The sequence below is a fragment of the Rhincodon typus genome, chromosome 4, assembly GCF_021869965.1.
Source record: "Rhincodon typus isolate 14 chromosome 4, sRhiTyp1.1, whole genome shotgun sequence".
Classification (NCBI taxonomy): Eukaryota; Metazoa; Chordata; class Chondrichthyes; order Orectolobiformes; family Rhincodontidae; genus Rhincodon; species Rhincodon typus.
The window spans coordinates 104,883,317-104,905,009 of record NC_063335.1 but is presented as its reverse complement, the minus strand read 5'-3'; the positions used below and the strand labels follow the sequence as shown (position 1 = coordinate 104,905,009).

Sequence of the window (21,693 nt, the reverse complement as noted above, 5' to 3'; positions counted from 1 at the left end):
AGATGGAGTTCAAAATAGGGACATAACTAGGATCAGGAGTAGGCAATTTAGCCCCTCAAGCCTGCTTCACTATTTAATACGATCTTGGCTGATCTCATCTCGGCCTAGACTCCATTTTCCTGCCTGCTCCCCCTAAGCCTTGAAACTTTTTCTAATTAAAAATCTATCTCCTCTTTAAATTTATTCAGTGTTCTGGCATCCTCCAGATCTCGGGTAGTGAATTCCAAAGATTCACAACCCTTTGTGAGAAGTAATACCATCAATTCCCTTTAGCATCTTATATCTCAACTAGTTCCTCTCTCATCCTTCTAAATTTTGTGAGTATAGGCCTAAATTACTCACTGTCTCTTCATTAGAGACGCTTTCATCTCTGGAAATAATCTAGTGAACCTCCTCTGAACTGCCTTCAAAGAAATTACATACTCCCTCAACTTGGGGGACCAAAGTGTACACAGTACTCCAGATGCAGTCTCTCCAATGCCTTGTACAATTGCAACAACACTTCCCTGCTTTTATACTCCATTCCATTAGTAATAAATGGCAAAGTTCCATTTTCAAGGCAGAGAAATACAAAGTGACACACTTTAGGACCACCAATATGGAAAGACAGCATAATATAAATATGTATCCAAATTTTCCTCCTGTTCCTTCATTTTTACTTCCTTGGTGTATGGATTCAATTCTCTTTTGAAACGGAATCACTCCATCTACTGTCACGTCTCCATGCGGCGATACATTCTAAATCCAAACCACTTTTCGTACTGAACCAATTTCTTTAGTTTTGCAGTTTAACGAGAATAATTTCAACTGTGCAATTTGCTCATCTGGTTTACGTAACATTACTGTTTTCTGAATGGCATAAGTTAACGTTAGTTATTAACAATAAAAGGAAATTACTCAAAATTGTCGGCTCTCTTGAACAGAACTTTCTAGCTTATACTAGCACATCAGCAGCTGTCTGTGTTACACAGCGACTCTTATACTGACCAACAAGGCTCCATTGGTAAAACCCCTACCTCCAATTCAGAAATCCACTCCAGGAGTTCAGCATCTAATTTGGGCCTACCTATTCAGTGCCGGAAAAGTGCTGCAGTGCTAAATAAGCTGTTCTGTTTCCATCAGATCTTAAACAAAGGTTCTGCCAGTCAATAAAAATGTTCCACATGTACTTTGCATATGATTCTTAAACATTTTCCCACAATTCTTTCAGCCATTGTACATTGCATATATCCCCACATATATTTTAATTAAGGTGTAATTCAAATAAAAAATGTTTTTTGTTTTGCTGCCCTTACAAACAATTCTTCCTCATCCTGTGCTATTTGTAGAGTATTGTGGTGCTCAAACAGGTTGCTGCAGTTGTCTGTCTATTTGTGACTTCAAAGTTAATTTACTGCATATGAAGCATTTCAGAGTGTTTTTAAACACTTAACATACCACTAAATAAATGCAAATTATCACTTTTCTTTACATATCTAAGCATCAAGAGCAAGCATCAACAAGCTGCTGACCTACAGTCGTCAGTGATACTAACTTTATCCAGATTCTATACTTACTTTCTGGAAAGGCATCACTGATTAACAGATTCCTGCTTTTAAGTTTTTCTCTCCTGCCCAGGCTTACAATTTTGCATTCTGACATTTTTCATATGTTTCCTCAATACTTGTCCACATTCTTCTGGTTACAAAATCCAATCGCTTCCCTTGTATGTTTTCAGAGACAGTTGTTTTAACTAAATGGTTCCCAACCTTTTCAGTGTCAAGGCACACCCACATTTTTCAATCAAATTGATTGCTCATAAATGTCATATTTTCTTGCATTTAATATGGTTATGGCCTTACTAGGTTAACTCTGACTCTCTGTACACAAAATATTGAACAAATGTGATTTCAGTGGCCATGATTTATGAAATTTACAATTTTTACGGCTTGCTCGAACACTGCAGCTAACTCTAGTGGTTTAGTTTTGCTACAAGAGCTTCCTGGTGGAGAATGGTCTGAAAGTCAGGATTTTAGTCTTTAAACCTACTGGCAAATCCTTTGACTTTCTGCATTGTGCAGACTGCTCTGTCAGTGCAAATGGTCCAACACATAGTCCAGGTAAGATTGGTTTCCCTTAAATTTGCCCAGTTTGGGTTTCACCAAGGCCACTCAGCTCCTAACCTCATTACAGCCTTGGTTCAAATATGGACATAGGAGCTTAATTCTAGAGGTGTGTGACAGCTCTTGATATCAAGGCTGCATTTGACAGAGTGTTAACAAGGAGCTCTGGGAAAACTGGTATCAATGGGAATCGGGGACAAACTCTCTGCTGGTTAGTCATACCTGCCACAAAGGAAGATGATTGTGGTCTTTAGAGGTCAGTCGTCTCAGCTACAGACATCTCTTGCCCTGGACCCAACCATCTTCAGCTACTTCATCAACGATCATCCCTCCAGTATAAGATCAGAAATGGGGATGTTTGCATAATGTTCAGCATGACTCATGACTCCTTAGATACTAAATAAGCCCATGTTTAATACAATAAGGTCTGGACAATATCGAGGTTGGAGCTGAAAAGTGGCATCTAACATTCAAGCTACACAAATCCCATACATTCTAACCACCACCCCATGACATTCAATGGCGCCACCATCACTGCATCCCTGACTATCAACATCCTGCGGATTACCAATCAACTGGTCTCACCATATAAATACACCAGCTACAAGAGCAGGTCAGAGGGTAGGAATACTGCAGCAACTAATTCGCCTCCTGACTTTCCAAAGCCTGTCCACCATCCACAAGACACAAATCAAGAGTGTGATGGAATACTCCCCACTTGATTGGATGGATGTGGCTCCAACAACACTCAAGAAGCTTGACATCGTCCAGGACAATGCAGCCTACTCATTGGCACCACATCCACAACCATCCACTCCCTCCACTACTGACGCTCAGTAGCAGCTGTGTGTACTATCTACAAAAATTCACTAAAGATCCTTAGACAGCACATTCCAAACACAGGATCACTTCCATCTGGAAGGACGAGGGCAGCAGATATATGGGAACATTACCTCGAAGTTCCCCTCCAAGTCACTAACCATCCTGATTTTGAAATATGCCACCGCCCCTTCATTGTCTCTGGGTCAAAATCCTGGAATTTCCTCCCTATGGAAACTCACCACCACCTTCTCAAGGGCAACTAGACATGGGCAATAAATGCTGGACAGTCAGCGATGTCTATGTCCCAAGAGTGAGTAAAAACAAAGTAGGTAGCTGTTACCCGAAATAATTCTTCACCAGTGGCATGACTTCGTAGCTTCTTACAAAAAAATTTCTCTTAAGTGGAGTCTCATCAATATACTGAATGTTTGGCCAGCCGCTGGCAGCATTCACTTTATATCAGTGGATTCATCAATCTGTAAAGCAAACTTCCCACTAGTAGCTAGATTCTTTTGCAGCACCTCTCAATATCAGCTAACATGTCATCAATTCTTCGTCTACCTTCATTATTTGAGAGTGGAACATTGTCTATCTTTTGCAAGATCAGTTCCTGACAGCACACCTATGATTGTTTTACATGCAGGCATGATTAAGGCTTCAGCAATAGTACGGGGCTTCTTCGATTTTGTTACAAGCTCAGCCACCAGGTAACTAGCCCCTTGAGCTTTATCCAATACCCACATCGCTCAGACACTGGGGCTGCTTGATGTTTTGCTCAGTCAAGCTCTTGAAGTACTATAAAACTATAATGATATTGGATCAGAATTAGGCTATTTGGCACACCGAGTCTGCTCCACCATTCAATCATGGCTGATAAGTTTCTCAAGCCCATACTCCTGCCTTCTCCCTGTAACCTTTAATCCCCTTACCAATCAAGAACCAATCTATTTCTGTTTTAAATACACTCAATGGCTTGGCCTCCACAGCCTTCTACAGTAATGAATGCCACACTCACTATCCTCCAAGTGAAGAAATTCTTCCTCATCTCTGTTCTGAAGAGTCGTTCCACCACTCTGAGGCCTTGCCCTCGGATCGTAGTAAGCAAAGGGATAATGGAGGAATGGGGTTTTTGATACAGGTAGAGTTTTGAATGTTTCCAAGTTTACAGTGGGTAAAATTCAGAGGGGTGGCCAATGTGATAAAGGTTCATAATTTCTTATAATTTGGGAACTTAGTTTCTAAAGTGGAGCAATGATGTATAGTTTTGAGTTTGATTTGTATTTCTATATTGCATCTGTTAAGAAAAGGAAGACCAGAGGCTGACCTTACTTCTTTTAGCTAAGTGCTAGTTGCTTCGAATTTTTGGGAGGTTTTATGCCACGAGATTCAGTAAAATGAGGGGAGGCAATGGCCTAGCGGGATTATCGCTGGGCTGTTAATCCAGAGACCCAGAAAATGTTCTGCAGACCTGGGTTTGAATCCCGCCATGGCAGATGGTGGAATTTGAATTAAAAAAAAAATATCTGGAATTAAGAATCTAATGATGACCATGAGTCCATTGTCAGTTGTTGGAAAAAGCCATCTGATTCACTAATGTCCTTTAGGGAAGGAAACTGCCATCCTTACCTGTTCTGGCTTATATGTGACTCCAGACCCACAGCAGTGTTCTGAAGAAGTGTCACCGGACCCAAAACGTTAACTCTGTTTTTTCCTTCACAGATGCTGCCAAACCTGCTGAGCTTTTCCAGCAACTTTATTTTTGTTCCACAGCAATGTGGTTGACTCTGAACTGCCCTCTGGGCAATTAGGGATGGGCAATAAATGCTGCCTAGCCAGCAATGACCTTACTCTGTTAGTGAATTTAAAAAAAGATCTATGATCAAACTCACCTCATTAACTATCTACATGCCTGTGTGCACCTCATTCGGATTTTATCCCCATCTTCACACACACTGTTCTCAGCCCAACTTGCCACTCAACAGTTACTCACCAAAAGGCCAGCATCCTTGTGGTGCTGCCGCTGCGCAACCAGACAAGCACAGCAGTCACAAAGCTACACAGCTCAGAGCACATAGCATACTTGTTGACACTCCCTTGCACACACAAACCCATTCTCTTATCCTGTTGGCTGTTTAACCTCTAGATCACAGAAATTACCTGTCGTTAGATAAATCCCATCTAAACACCCTCTCTAAGTCATAGCTACTGTGTCCCTCATGCCCACTGGAGACCTACCACCTGTCATTGTCCAGGAAGGAAATATCTAGCACAGGTAAGCAATTGGACAATTCCAAAATGAGCTTTATTTCCAGCTAGCAAATGCAAATAAAGCAAGCAGAGGCTACAGTTCACTCCCACAATGGAAACTGAATGCTGGCATCAAGACCAATGATTAGTCTACAGTCCACGAATGTCTGCTGCACACAGTTTATCTATTGGAATCTGGTGTCAGGCAGGAACTGTCTGGCATTTAGCACCTGATGCGACTGAGCTCTATCATGCACAAGCAGAGCTTTCTCCAACCAATGTCCTTGGTCTTCTTCCTCAAAGACTGTTGCTGTGCCCCCAGTTCATCAGCATCTATCACACTGCCTTGTTGCCTGTCCCAATTGTGCAGAGTCTAAGCAGCAGAATCACATCTTGAAGAGCCCTATCTTCTGCTACACATTGGCCCTGGTCACTGCAAATGTACCAACTTAGTGGAAGTGCCACAGCTATTGAGGACCAACTCATAATGTCAACAAGTGAGTTCCTGTTGTATTCTGACCCCCTTCCCACTTCAGACACCCCCATCAACCAACTATTCAGGATTTTGTTGCATTGTCATAAAATGTCCATTATCATACTTACATGAGAGATAATGAAGCAATGCTCCCTTCCTCTCACAGCCCCTTGAACTGTTTTTGACCAGTATTCGCCTCTTTTTAACTCATTGCTAATGATTCATTCCAATGATTAGTGGCAATATTAGATTTGAAAGCACCAATGGCATGGTGCACTTTACCTTTGACCAGCATTTGAAGCCTAAGCATTTTTACTGCGCATGCATTGCAAATAGGCGAAGAAATTATTGCAAATTAAATGTAGCTGGAGTCTGTAAACATAGGCTTCTTGGTATTTGCTTCTTCAATGTCGTAGATTCCAGCAGTCGTGGATCTCATCAAACTAACAATCACTCTGTCCACCCTAGGCACTGACCCAACCATTTTCCATTGCATTTGTATCTACAGAACAGCAAGTAATGGCAGGAAATGCAGCTTGCAGTGGACACAATCAGCACCAAGCTCTGCCTGCTCGCCCCTGACTCAGTGGCTCCACCCTTGACCAGACTGAGTACGAGCCCATCTACTTCCTGATATAGCCATTTGGTTGAAGAGGTGTACAGTGTGTTCGCAGGACCAGCACCTGTCACATGCATTAAGTGTTAGACTGACGTCCCGTGTGCAACTTTTATCAAAATGTTGGCCCACATCAGACGGATCGCCACTGACAAGCATAACAAGCTGCTTGTCTACACATCTCAATATGTCAGCACTGATAACCTACGGCTCTGGTTGAAGTATCAATGCGCTAACAGCTAAAGCAAGGCATAGTTGCCACAAGCATACATGTAGGGGCTAAGTGAACAAGTGCTAAGAGAGGACATCAGCAGCCTTGAAATGCAGCCTGATCCAGCCTATGAGCTGGGTGCCTGTCCCTGCACATGAAAGTGTCCTTGCAGCAGCCTTTCAATACTAATTGCTGGTCTAATATAGGTCTCTGCTTCATGAGAACACCCTGCATGGATTGGAGAGGTGTCATAAAGATTATGAGGGGACAGCAAATATCAGATGCCAATACCCATGGAAAGATGCATGCGGCTGGTGCCAATGGATCATGCTGTGAGACGTATTTGAAGCTGAGCAACACGGAGGCTATTTGGTGCTCGTGGTGAGCTGAAATGCCAAGTACCTGTTCTGATTTCCATGTTGAGAATTCTCAACATCTATCTTGCTTGGCCCTTGGTAATATAGGAAGCTGGGTATTAATATGCCTAGTTGTCCTGTTAAAAAGGCACTTAACAAGCTACAATCCCCTTTAAGTAGTAAATCACTGTGCCCAGCAAAAAAAATTAGCCTTGTTGGTTGACAGATACTTAAAAGATGTAGGGAGTTATTCCTAATGATCAAGATAGTTTTCAACAGAATTCTCATGCGATTCCATCACAAATCTCACCAGAGCCGATTTCATTCGGTCTATGTAAGACTGTCCAGAGTTTTAGTTCTATTTCAGGTTTGTTCAACTCGTGGTGACAGGATGCCTTGAGTTTGTTTACATGCATTTTAATGAGGGTACAGCCTTTCAGTAGAGTTGGAGGTGAGTAATCCAGTGCAACAGAAAAAGGTCAGAAAGAAGAAAAGAAACGGCTGTTGCCTCATAACAGGAGTCCAGTATCACATATGGACAAAAATATCCAGAGGCAGTTAGGTACAAGCAGGTTATTTAAAGACAGTGGGTCTGTAGCAGCATAGGTGCTGTTAGTTTGGCAATCTCCAAAACAGTTTGGGCTGATTTGAAATTCTAGATGCCTTAAAGCTCAGTAACAGAAAAGCTCCAGAAAGAGAGGGCAGTTGAGGTGATAAATTTAAGGAATAATAAATGTGAGTTAAGGTTTAAACGACACAGGATGCAACACTAAAGAAAATAACATCACAGGAATGGAGAAATTTTCCAATAAAACAATTAAATCCAAACCCAAGGAGCTTTAAAGTAGAGACAGGGTGACCCTTCGCCTAAGTTTGAGTGTCTGTAAGGTTGTTGCTGAGGGCTAAAACAGTTTCTTAATTTCTACTTTTTTCTAATAAAATTGCTTCAAGTAATTCTTGCTCAATGCAACATAGCTTGTGTTTGAGTAATAAACCTTTAGGTTCTTTTGTTAAAAAGTGCATTGGCCTCTTGTTCAGTGAGTGACTACTACAGCAAACAAACTGCAAAAATAAAACTTATGCTCTTCAAGCCAGGTTTCACTCTAGGATCTGACGTAGTATTACCATCAGCTGGAATCAATATCAGGCATAGTCAAATACAGAAATAATAAAGACATTGATGAAGGTTTCAGTCACAGATAAGTAAGGGCAGAGTGAGACAATATTATGGAGATAGAAATTGGTGGTCTTTGTGTTAATGTGGATATATGGCAGAAAGCTCATTTCTTGCTCAAATATTACACCAACATAGCAAAGAGTCTGGTTCAGCCTCAACAGCTGCCAGGGAGAGAGACCGAGTTGAAGGCCAGAGAACTGGACTGTAGTGGGTAGTAACTATTTCTACTTAAGGCAATGGGGGCTTCAGCCGTCCAAGTGTTATAATTGGATAATTTCTTTAACAAGAAACATCCATTGTCAAATTGCTGACAGTAATTCTACTTGGAATACTATATCAGTGTTCCAAAGCTATATTCAGACTTGTTCCTCACTCAACATGTTCTACATTTTTTTTCAATAGCTGTTCACAACATTCCCTTCTCCAAAATGGCCTTTACAACTAAGTATTTGTTTGAAAGAAAATAGTTTTGGAAATGATGATTCTTTGAAACATCTTATTAATCCACATCACTGGTTTGAGCTTTCATTTCTGGAATCACTAAAATCTTGGTCTTGAACCAGTTATTCATTAAATCCCTGAGGGAAATGTACTCATGCACAACATACGATTAAATACTCTGATACTCACCAAATGCTAGAACATATGCAATTTCAACAGCCACAGGGGCAGATCCACTTAAAATGAAAGAAAGCTTTGACATCTGACATCCCAGGAACAGTGGGTCAGCTTAAGGCTTAACATTTATCTACAAGCCACAAAGCAGATTTCAGAACCATCTGCCGCTGCAGTGTGAAAATGAGTCTGACAAAAAAAAGACAACTGGCAATGTTCCAGATCAAACTGTTACAAATTACAGCAATCCGATCCATAGTGAATCCAGTCACACTTATGCAAACTCTCAGGATGTTCAATGCTCAAAACGTTTATTTTAGAAAACCTTGCTATTGTGCTAGAAAAATGTTAAGTTGAAAATAATTTGTATAACTGCACACATGCTTAAGATTTGAATTCAGGAATACTTGTTAGGATTGCTAATATCTTGTCGGTTGAAACATTTCAATACGAAATAAAGACATCACAAAACAGTACTCATGAATACTTATTTATATCACCACCATCATACATATTGAGGTATTAACAACTAGGCACTGTTCCAGACAGCCTAATGATGAAAATAAAATTGAACTATTATAATAATTATATTGACCATGGAAAAATGTATTTAAATCCTAAATGGTACAAATTGAGGGTGGACTGCACCAGTTATGTGAAGAATGAGTCAAAATCGCAAAAGTGATTACTGTAAAAAGTAGAAAGTAGATAGAGTCATAACAAATAAGCGTGGGGTAGCAATTAATATGCAACTTCACAGCACCTAACAGAATTACAAAAGATCGAGTTACCAATGGAGACTTAAAAAAATCTCTCAAAGATTAAAACATGCGAGATGAACTACCATTGGAGTAAGATTTCAGAAAATCAAAGATCAAGTGGAGTATAATCAAAGTGTCTGCACACACTCCTATCGAGCCATTTTAGTTGGTCTTTTGCAAACAGAGAGGTCACAGCATCTGCAATACATAATACAGCGTAACACCTTTGGGAAGCCCAAGGAAATTCTCAACTTTTGTTTGTAAGAATAGAAAATCCAGAAATACACAGTCAGTGAAGCTGTGGAAAAAGTCAAGTCTGTAGTTAACCATTTAGGACTTTAATTTGGAATTAAAGATATTAAATAGTGAGCAAGACATTTCACCCACACTTGACAGAAACAAAATGGCTGTATACATTTCTTTGCCTGTCGTTTTGTTCGATCCAGGGAGAGTAGAGGTTGAGGAAATCAACAGGATGAATACAACCCCATTTATTTTTGTTATGAACACTTCAGATATGAAGACAATAAGAAACACAAATGCCAAAAAATGCCTAGGTCTGAAAAACACTGCTGTTTAACCATCAAATAAATTTACACGTTAACAGAAAACCCAGTTTGTCCACGACTTAGCCAATATTTGTTTAGTCACAAAATTTACCCTAAGGCAGCTTGTCTGTTCAGCTCTATTAAGTACAAGACTCCACACTGAACGTTATTCATGCCACCCTGAAGGACTGTGCAGATTCTAATTAGTAAGCGTATAGAATGAATGGTAATCTGATCTGCCTTCTAATTGACCAACTTGACCATTATTAATTTGTGAACATCCTCCTGCTGCTGATCATTTAGCTCCTAAAAGCTGCTCTAGGAAAGGCATAAGGTATCGCACTGACCATCTGGAGAATAAAATGCAAACTGTATTTTACATCAGTGGAGGTCTTTGTTTTATTGAAAGGAATAAATTTAATTTGGTTCAAAGAACAAAATTATACTTTGAAGTTGCTGCATTGTTCAAAAATACTCATCAAGGAATCAAGATTATTAGGAACCTAAAATAAAAGCAAAATACCACGGCTGCTGGAAATATGAAGCAAATACACCAAGTGCTGGGCAAACTCGGGAAGTCCAGTAGCATCCACGCAAAAGAAACATTATCTTTGAGTATAATGTGACCTTTCTTCCAAGCTGAAGAGAGGAAGAAAGGTGAGAAAGGTGATGGTTTTATTCTGTTGAAAAAGGAGAACGATTCAGGCAGAACAAAAAGTAAGGTCAGGGATAAAATAGAGAAAGAAAGTTTAATTGACAAAGATGTAAGGTAACTCTATGAATCAGGAATGGTAATGATAGCTGAAAATAAAAACAAACATTGGTCTGGAGTAAGTGTTAATGGCAGATTAAGAACAGCTGTGTCTAAAAGCAAAACCAGAGAAAGCAGGGCACAGTTCCAAAGAAGAGTCATTAGACCCAAAACATCAACTCTGTTTCTCGCTCCACAGATGCTGCCAGACTTGCCGATTTTTTCTAACACTTTGTTATTAATAATAATAGAGACTAGCATTTTTTTTTGGGGGGAGGGGGATTCATAACAATAAAAGGCAGTGTTCACAGTATGGAGTTGTTGAATTGATTACTGAGTCCTGAAATCTGTAATGTGCCTAAGTGAAAAATGGGGTGCTATTTCTCAAACTTGTGTTGGGCTTCACCAGAACAGGGAGTGAGCAGAGAGCAATATGGCAAAATAAAACACCAAGCATAACATCAGGATCATGCTTGCAGACTGACTAGAGCTGTTCTGCAAAGCAGCCACCCAGTCTGCAATTGGTCGTCTCAATGTAGAAGAGTTCGCTGTGAGCAGCATACTAAATTCGAAGAATGTGAGTTGATTGCTGCTTTATCAGGAAAGATCATTTGTAGGCTTTGACGTTCTCTCTTCTCATTGTCAAAGAACCTTCTGTCGTCACATGCGAACGTGCCCTTTGAAGGGGATAAGATATTAGGGGGATGTAGGAGCACACCAGGGTGTCATGGAGGAAATCCAGTTTACTGCCCACTGCTCCTAAAGGTCTTAGATGATTTCATAGGATTGGATAATTACAATTACTGAACAATTTTCTTTCCAGAACAATTGTACTTTCATTGTAATTTTTTAACTCAAAAAAAAAATCGATACACCAATAAAAGATTCTTCTATCAAGGTTTAAAGCAGGAAAGGTAGAAAAATACAGCAGCAAGGATAAACACGTAACAATGAAAACAATTTGCCTCAAAAAGGAATGGTAATGACTAATAAAAGATGCTGAATTGCAAGAATACAGCATTCACAGATTAAAATCTCATCTTCAACTAGTTAGCAGCAAGTACATTTTACAGTGTTTCAGCCCCACGTATTTTGGATGGCTCCACATTGGCTTTTGTACATCTCGTTGTTCTTTTTACAGTGCACCTTGGATTCAAAATGCACATACACTAACTTTCTGTTCAAATTACTAACGTTCAGCCAAATTAATAGTGTGCAAACATTATTCATATCTGAATGTGAAATATGCATTCACATGTGCATCCTCTTTGCAAATATTATGCTGCACTTGGGGAAATGCAGCATAATTTTAACATTTACAGAAACATCATACAGTAGTTGGTTACAGTAAAAACAGAGGACTGAGACAAAAAAAAGGAAGATAACAGAATCAAAGAACTGGTACGGTATAGAAGGCCATTTAGCCCATTCTATCTGCAACGTCTTTCTCAGACTAATTTATCTAATGCCACTACTCTGCCTTCCGTCTACATCCTGCACGTCCTGATTTATCAAATAACAATCCAATTCCCTCTTGAAGGCTCATTTGAGCCTGCCTTCCCCACACTCTTGGGCAGTACATTTCAAACCTGAGCTGTTCACTGAGTGAAAAGGTGTTTGTTTCCCCTCAAATTGCCACAGCTTCTTTTGCTAATTACCTTAAATTTGTGCCCTCTTGTGCTCAATTCTTCCAATTGGAGCTATTTTCCTCCATCTATTTTGTGCAAACCCTTCAGTTTTAAATCCCTATGTCAAATCTCTTCTCCAAGAAAAAGAGGCCTAACTTCTCCAGTCCATTTATATAACTGAAGTTCATTGTCTTCAATGCCTGCAGATCACAACAACGTCTCTTCTTCCTCAGGTGGCTCAGGAAATATGGCATGTCCTGAAGGTCCCTCACCAACTTCTACAGATGCAACATTGAAAGCATACTGTACATAACAGCCTGGTATGGCAACTGCTTTGCCCAGGACCCTAAGAAACTACATAAGGTGGTATGCACACCCCAGACCATCACGGAAGCCAACCTTCCATTCACGGACTCTATTTACACAGCTCACTACTGCGGAAAGGCAGCCAACATCATCAAAGACCCATCGCACCCTGGTAATGACCCCGTATAACCTCTTCCATCAGGCAGAAGATACAGAAGCCTGAACATATGCACAAACAGGTTCAGAGACAGCTTCTTCCAGGCGTTATCAGATTATTGAATGGACTCTAGCCTCAAATAATGAACCTGCAATGTAGCCTGTATGTCTCCAAGTCTTTCTGACCTATACATCTTTTGCTTGCTGTGATCTGCCTGTACTGCTTGTAAACAGAGCTTTTCACTGTATTTCAGTACACATGACAATAAAATCAATCAATCCATCCTTCCTACAGTGTGGCATACAGAAATGGAATCAATACTTTAGTTGAGGCCAAACTAATGTTCTGGACAAGTTTAACATAAGTTACTCGCTTTTATACTTTATGCCTTTATTTGGTCAGCCATTAAGTAATGGCACGACAGACTTGAGGGAGTGAAAGGCCCACTCTTGCTCCTAAGTTATATGCTCATACTTGTATTTCTTGAGGACTAGATTTCTCTAGATAGAAACTTGAGAGAAGAAATGGAGACGATGCAAGATAAATGCAGAGAACATACTTCCATGAGAGAGAGAGTGTGTGTGTGTGGGTGGGGGTGTCAGAATTAGGGGCCACTAAAAAAGGCCATTAATAAATCAACAAGTCATGCCCAGCAAGACTTTATCCAAACAATGGTTAGAATCTGGAACTTGCTCCCACCTGGAGCCATTGAAGCAAACAAACGGTTTTAGGTGAGAGATAGGTAAGTACAGGGGAAAAAAAAAGAGAAGGATATGTTGGTGGAGTTTGATGAAAAGGTGAGATAAGGCTCACGTGCTATATAAGTACCACTGTGGATTTGTTGGGTCAAATAGCCTGCTTCAGTACTGTTAATACTGTACGATACAATGTAAGAAAAAAGTCACCTCTTCTGAAGCTGCGCAAAGGCATAGTATTTTTTGAAAACAGTTTAGAAACAGAGAGTCTTAGAATTTGATGCTGAATAGTTTGCAATAATTGGTCTGACTATTATGCCAAAATACTAAATTGAATTTTTTGTTGGCTAACTGAAATCAAATTTATTGAGGTCCAAATGTCTCAATAGATTTCAGAAGAAAAAAGAAATATGGAATATAAAATTGTATGCTTTTATCCTTCTTGCAGTAATTTGAGGCAAACTGCAAGTTAGTTACTTAAAACAATGAGATAATTACTTACACATTAAAATGCAACAATAGAGAAACACACAAAAGCTACTCACTCCAACAATTCATAATTGGATTTCTTTTCCAAGGCATTTCCCCGCATTTCCCTATAGAATCTCCTAAAAAAATATAAAAATTGTTTAAATTACAATCAAAAAGTGATCTGTTAATTAAACCATGAATCATTTGAATTCGTATTCTACAGAGAAAACTATTATGACAATAGGAAAAAAAATCTGAGCTTAAGAAAATGATTTACAAGAAATGTTGAACTCAGTTTTAACATCTGGGCAGACCGGCCAGAAAAGTGGACTGCAACGCAGAAGTTTGTGCATTTTCATTTAAGTCTGTCCTTGTATTATTTGCACTGACCAACTTAATGTTATCTGTCCAGAGCTAATGTTTCATAGATACTGATTTCGCTTATCCCTAGTAAGCTATTATATCCATCTTAGGGTCTTGAAATCCTTCTATTCTTTTCTCTTCCATATACCTGTACAGCTTCCTCCAAAATAAATTCATGCCATTCAACTCAATCACAGCCTGAAGCAACACATTTCATAAACTAACACAGATATGGAAGGAATAGACACAGTGATACAAGAATAATATGAAGAGGGTATCCAGTGATATGGAACAAAGACATGCAAGTGGAGCTGAGGTAAAGATCATTATTTTAATTTATTTTAATTTTTTGTTTTCTATTTTAATTTTAATAATTTAGTTTTTGGATAATCTGTACTTAAGATTTAGAGATTTATGAAGCACAAGATAATCTGCAATATTTGTGGACTATTTTTAAAACACAAAACATAGAACAGTACGGCACAAGAACAGGTTCTTCGGCCTACGATGTCGTGCCGAACATGATGCCAAACTAAACTAATCTTTTCTACCTGCCCATGGTTCACATCCCTGCATTCTTTGCTTATTCATGTGCCTATCTAAAAGTCTCTTAAATGCGCCTATCATATCTGCCTCCACCACTATCCATGGTGGTGTGTTCCAGGCACTTACCACTTTGTATAAAAAAAACTTGCCCCTCACGTTTCCTTTCAACTTTCTCCCCCTCACCTTAAATGCAGGCCCTCTAGTATTAGGCATTTTAACTCTGGAAAAAAGATTCTGACAGTCAATCCTATCTATGCCTCTCATAATTTCGTGGACTTCTATCAGGTCTCTCCTCAACCTCTGCTGCTCCAGAGAAAACAATCCTAGTTTGTCCAGCCTCTCCTGAAAGCTCGTACCCTCTAATCCAGACAGCATCCTTTCCAAAGCCTCCACATCCTAATGTGGCAGCCAGAATTAAACACGATAGTCTGAGTGTGGCCGAAGTTTTATAAAGCTGCAACATCACTTCCTCACTCTTGTACGCAATGCCCCAACCAAAAAAGGCAAGCATGCCTTTCTTACTACCCTATCTGCTTGTGTGGCCACTTTCAGGGAGCTATGGACTAGGACTCCAAAATCCCTCAATACATCAATGCTGTTCTGGGTCCTGCCATTAACTGTAAACTTTCCCTTAACATTTGATCTCCCAGAGTGCAGCACCTCACACTTGCCAAGATTAAACTCCATCTGCCACTTCTCCGCCCATATCTGCAACTGATTTATAACCTGCTGTATCATTTGACAACCTTTTATACCATCCACAACTCCCCTGATCTTTGTGTTGACTGCAAACTTACGATACCCATCTGTGTTTTAATCCAAGTCATTTATATAAATCACAGACAGCATACTCCCAGCACAGATCCCTGCACTAGTTACAGATCTCCAGCCAAAAAAAACTCTTCCACCACTACTCTCAGTCTTCTATGGACAAGCCAATTCTGAAACCAAATAGCTAAGTTACCATGGATCCCATGCATCTTAATCTTCTCAATAAGCCTACTGAGGGACATTGTCAAAAGCCTTACTAAAATCCATGTAAACAATATCCACAGCTCTACCCTCATCACCTCCTCAAAAAAAAATCAATCAATTTAGTAAGACATAACCTGCCACGCACAAAGCCATGCTGAATATCTTAATTAGGCTATGCTTTTTCAAATGAGTGTAAATCCTATCTGTAAGAATCCTCTTCAATAGCTTTCCAACCATCAATGTGAGACTCACCAATCTATAACTTCCTGGATTATCCCTATCTCCCTTCTTGAACAGAAGAACAACATTAGCTACTTGCCAATCCTCAGGGACTCTCCAGTGGCTAGTGATCTTGGTCAACGATCCAGCAATCTCCTCTCTTGCCTCTCTCAATGGTCTGGGATAGATGGTGTCAGGCCCTGGGGAATTATCCACCTTAATGCTCTTCAAGAGACCCAACAGCATTTCTTTCCTGAGCTCAAAATGCCCTAGCATATTAGCATGCTCCACACTAAGCTCACTATCTTCCATGTCCTTCTCAGTCATGAATACCGATGCAAAGTACTCATTGCGGATCTTGTCCATATCCTCTTCCTCCAAGCACAAGTTCTCTCCTTTACCCTTGAGTGGTCCTATCTACTTCCTAGTTATCCTTTTGCTTTTAAAGTGTGTATAAAATGCCTTGGGATTCTCTTTAACTTTACTTGCCAAGGACATTTCTTGGCTCCTTCTTGATTTCCTAATTCCCTGCTTGAGTTCTTTCCTGCTTTCTTTATATTTGTCACGGGTCCTATCCAATTTTAGCTTTCTAAACATTATATATGCTTCCTTTTTCTTTTTGACTAAATTCACAACTTCCCTTGTCATCAACAGGTCCCATACCTTGCTATCATTGTCCTTCCTCCTTACTGTAACATGCTCGCCTAAACTCTGATCAGTAGGCCTTTAAAACAACTCCCACATGTCAAATGTCGACTTGCCCTATAACAGCTGCTCCTACTTAAGTCTCCCTAGTTCCTGCCTAATACTGATGTAATTTGCCCTCCCCCAATTTGGTACACTTTTTCAACACAGAGTCTACTGTATTTAAATAAAGTATTAACACATAGATATACATGAGATCTCTTAAGGAAAAGATCTTTGAGAGATGTCCAAATTCAGGGGCTATGAATACCAAATAGTTAATAGTGGATCCAATAGGGAAGTCAGAGAAACCTGAGTGGATTTCATAGAGCATTTCATAGGATCCCTACAGTGTGGAAACAGGCCCTTCGGCCCAACAAGTCCACAACGATCCACAGAGCATCCCACCCAGACCCATCCCCCTATAACCCACCTAATCTACACCTCCCTGAACACTACGGGCAATTTAGCATGGCCAATCCACCTAACCCGCACATCTTTGGACTGTGGGAGGAAATCGGAGCACCCGAAGGAAAGCCACGCAGACACGGGGAGAATGTGCAAACTCCACACAGACAGTCACCAGAGGCTGGAATCGAACCCGGGTCCCTGGCACTGTGAGGCAGCAGTGCTAAGTACTGTGCCACCGTGAGTTTACGAAGCTTGTTACCTCAGGCAGTGATTGATTGGAATGGCATGGATTCGTATGTGATCAAAGCCTCAACTGAACATCAGCAGGAAACTGAGAACAGTGTTGCTCAGCCTGTGAAAATGGCCTGGGTGCTGGTGGAATAAAAGGAAGAAAATGAGATTCATGGTGGGGGTTTACGAGAGTTAAACAGACTTGGGACTACCAACAGGTGGCATATGTTCCAAAGGATAACCACGCCATTTGAAAAATCCTGCTCTATCAATAGGTTCCCTATGTGGACAATAACCTCCAATTACCAATATACTATTGATAAGTTTATAGGAAGCTTCTGTACCCTTTTTTTTTTTAAAACTCATTTGAGGGACACGGTGCCACTGGCTGGGCCAGCAATCATTGCCCATCCCTAGTTGCCCTTGAAAAGTTTTTGGTGGGATGAACTGCCTTCTTGAACCACTGCAGATATGTGCAATGGAATTCCAGGTTTTTGACCCAGTGACACTGATCGAGTTGCAATATATATCTAAGTTAGGATGGTGAGTGGCTAGGAGGGAAACCTGGAAGTGCTGGTGTTCCCATCTATCAGCTGCCCTTGTCCTTCCAGATGACCGTAGTTGTGGATTTGGAAGGTGTTACTGAAGGAGATTTGGTGAATTTATGCAGTATATCCTGTAGATGGTACATACTTCTGCTACTTAAGTGCTGGTGGTAGAGGGAATGGATGTTAGCAGATGTGATGCCAATCAAGTGGTTGCTTTTTCCTGAATGGCCTCAAGCTTCTTGAGTTTGTTGGGTTTGGACTCACCCAGGCAAGTGGGGAGTATTCCCGAAGGTGGACAGCTTCGAGAAAGTCAGAAAATAAGTCACCCGCTGCAGTATTCCTAGCCTCTGACCTGTTCTTGTAGCCACTTCATTTATGGGTAGTCTAGTTGAATTTTAGGTCAATGGTACCCCTCAGGACGTTGATAGTGGGGAATTCAGTGATGGTAACACAATCGAATATCATTTGTTAACTGAAACTTGGATATTGTCCGGGTCTTCCTCTATTTTGACGTGGACTGTTTTAATATCTGAGGAGTTAAAAATTGTTGCGAATGCTTTGGGCTTATCTTTTTCACTGATGGCTTCCCCATCACTGAAGATGGGGATATTTATGGAACTTCCTCCTCCAGTAAGTCATTTATTTGTCCACCACCAGACTGCTGACAATGACAAATCCCTCCCTGACATGCTCAATGCTTTCTATGCTCAGTTTGAGCAGAATACCCCCGGCGTGGCGACACTTGCCCTGACAGGCCCAGACACACCTGTTCCCTCTGTCACCGGTTCAGACATCAGCTCAGTCTTCCTGGCAGTCAACTCAAGGAAAGCGATGGGCCCAGACGGAGTCCCCAAGCACAGCACTCAGATCCTGTGCAGACCAGCTAGTGGAGATATTCACTGACATCTTCAACCTCTCCCTCCTACAAACAGAAGTCCTCACTTGCTTCAAGAAGACCACCACCAACCCCGTACCCATGAATACACATGCAACGTGCCTTAATGACTACCACCTAGTAGCTCTGACTTCAATAGTCACGAAGTGCTTTGAGAGGCTGGATATGGCCCACATCAATTCCAGTCTCCCAACCTGCCTTGATCCCCTACAGTTTGCCTACCGACATAACAGATCCACAGAGGATGCCATATCCCTACCCCTGCACTCATCCCTGGAACATCTGGACAACCAAGACACCCACGTCAGACTCCTGCTCGTTGAAGGCAGAACTGTAGTCAACACTATTATCCCATCCAGACTGACCTCAAAACTGACAGACCTTGGTCTCAGCTCCGCCCTCTGCAACTAGATCCTCAGCTTCCTGACCCACAGGCTGCAATTAGTGAGGATAGGTAACTGCACCTCCTCCACAATAACACCCAACACTGGAGCCCCTCAAGGATGTGTCCTCAGCCCCCTACTGTATTCCCTGGACACCTATGACTGTGTTGCCAAATTCCAAATGAACACCATCTATCTATAAGTTTGCTGAGGACACCACCATAGTGGGAAGGATATCTAACAACGAGTGAAAGTACAGAAGGGAGATAGAGGGCTGGGTGATATGGTGCAATGAAAACAATCTCTCAATGTCGACTAAACTAAAGGACGATCATCAACATCAGAAAGAAAGGAGGAGAACACGCCCCCATCTACATCAATGGAACTGAGGCTGAGAAAGTGAAGAGCATTTAGTTCCTTGGAGTGATGATAACAGACGACCTGTCCTGGGCTTCCCATGTAAATGCAACAGTCAAGAAGGCACAACAACGCCATTCTTCCTCAAGTGGCTCAGGAAATTTGGCATGTCCTAAAGGTCCTTCAACAATTTCCACAGATGCACTATTGAAAGCTTACTGTACAGGTGCATAATGGCCTGGTGTGGTAACTACACTGCCCAAGACCGTAAGAAACTACAGAAGGTGGTGTGCACAGCCCAGACCATCAAAGAAGCCAAGCTTCCATCCATGTTCTCTATTTACATGGCTCACTACCAACGGAAAGGTGGTCAACATCATCAAAGACCCATCGCACCCTGGTAATGACCTCCTACAACCTCTTCCGTCAGGCAGAAGGAACAGAAACCTGAACATATGCACTAGGAACAGTTTCTTTCCGGGCATTATCAGACTGTTGAATGGACTCTAGCCTCAAATAATGTAACATGTAATGTAACCTGTATGCCTCTAAGTTTTTTGACCTGTACATCCTTTGCTTGCTGTGATCTGCCTATACCACTCGTAAGTAAAGCTTTTCACTATATTTTGGCACCCATGACAATAAAATCAATCAAACCTGCATGAGTGTATGCAGTAGGACTGCAAAACTTAGATCTGATCTCTTGGTTATGGGATCCCTTGGTTCTGTCTATAACTTGTTACTAATGCTGTTTGGCATACTAGCAGTCCTGCTTTATAGTTTCACCAGATCAACACCTTATTTTTGGTATGCCTGGTGCTACTCCTGGCACGCTCTTCTGCGCTCTCCATTGGACCAGGATTGATCCGTTGGCTTGAAGACAATGTTAGAGTGGGGGATATCCCAGGCCATCAGTTTGGAGAATGATTCTGCTGCTAAGGGCCCACAGCGCCTCATGGATGCCCAGACTTGAGTTGTCAGATCTATTCGAAGTCTGTCCATTTAGCATGGTGATTGAGAATACATTGTGATGTGTGGCATAATGTAAATGCAGGACTTCATCACCACTGTGATTGCTTGGTGGTCACTCTTACTGATACTGTCAAGGACAGATGCATCTGCAATGGCAGAATGGCATAAAATGAGGCCAAGTATGTTTTTTCTTCTTGTTGTTTCCCTCAGCATAGATCATAGGGATTAGAGATCATAGATCATAGATCGTAGGGATTCCCTCACAGATATAGTGATTCTAAGATCTATGATCAGCACCTACCACAGGCCCAGCTGAGCAGTTATGCCCTTTAGGCCTCACCTAGAGTATATTCTGAGTCCTTGCCACCCTCATTGCTTCCCTCACATGGTGTTCAACATGGAGGAATGCTAATTCATCAGTCAAAAGGGTGTCAGGGATAAAATGTAGTAAACTGCAGAAGGTTTGGACAAGTTGACTGAGTGGGCAAATGTATGGCAGACGAAGCGCATTGTGGATAAATGTGAGATTATCCACTTTGGTGGCAAAAAACAAGAGGGTAGAAAATTATTTAATGGCGATAGGAGAAGGGGGAGACTTGAGTGTCTTTTCCACCAGTGGCTGAAAGTGAGCATGCCGGTGCAACAGGTAGTGAAGATGGCAAATGGAATGTTAGCCTTCATGTAGAGTGGATTTGAGTACAGGAGCAGGGATGTCTCGCTGCAACTGGGTCTTGATAGAAATCACATATGGAGTACTGTGTGCAGTACTTATTAGAAACTAGAATAACAAGTGATCCCATTGAAACATAGGATCCTGAGAACATTTGACAGGGTAAATGCTGATAGGATATTTTCCAAGTGGTATTTAGAACTGGAAATGTAGTTTAAAATTAAGGCTGAGATGAGGAGGACATTTTTCATTTTAGAGTCATTAGACTGGGGAATTAACATTCCCAGAAATCACTGGAGGCTGGGTCATTGAATACATCTTTATTTGATTGACAAGCAAGTGAAGGGCTATGGGAATCAGGGAAGAAAGCAAAATTAAGGCTACAATCAGAGCAGCCATGATCTTGCTGAATGATAAAAGAGGCACAAGGGACTGAATAGCCTCCTCCTACTGTTTCTTATGATCTTATTATGAAAAAGGTACAAACTCAAAATGTCCCAA

General features: G+C 41.1%; 1 protein-coding gene across 1 annotated transcript in view; it reads right to left on the bottom strand.

The window, feature by feature from the left end:
• The window catches only part of LOC109921402 (focal adhesion kinase 1-like), a 106,992-nt gene that overhangs the window by 33,120 nt on the left and 52,179 nt on the right, over positions 1 to 21,693 (bottom strand). The window contains exon 6 of the mRNA XM_048595915.1: positions 14,013 to 14,075. Within this exon, the coding sequence (XP_048451872.1) occupies positions 14,013 to 14,075 (63 nt within the window). The remainder of the gene's footprint in view (positions 1 to 14,012; positions 14,076 to 21,693) is intronic.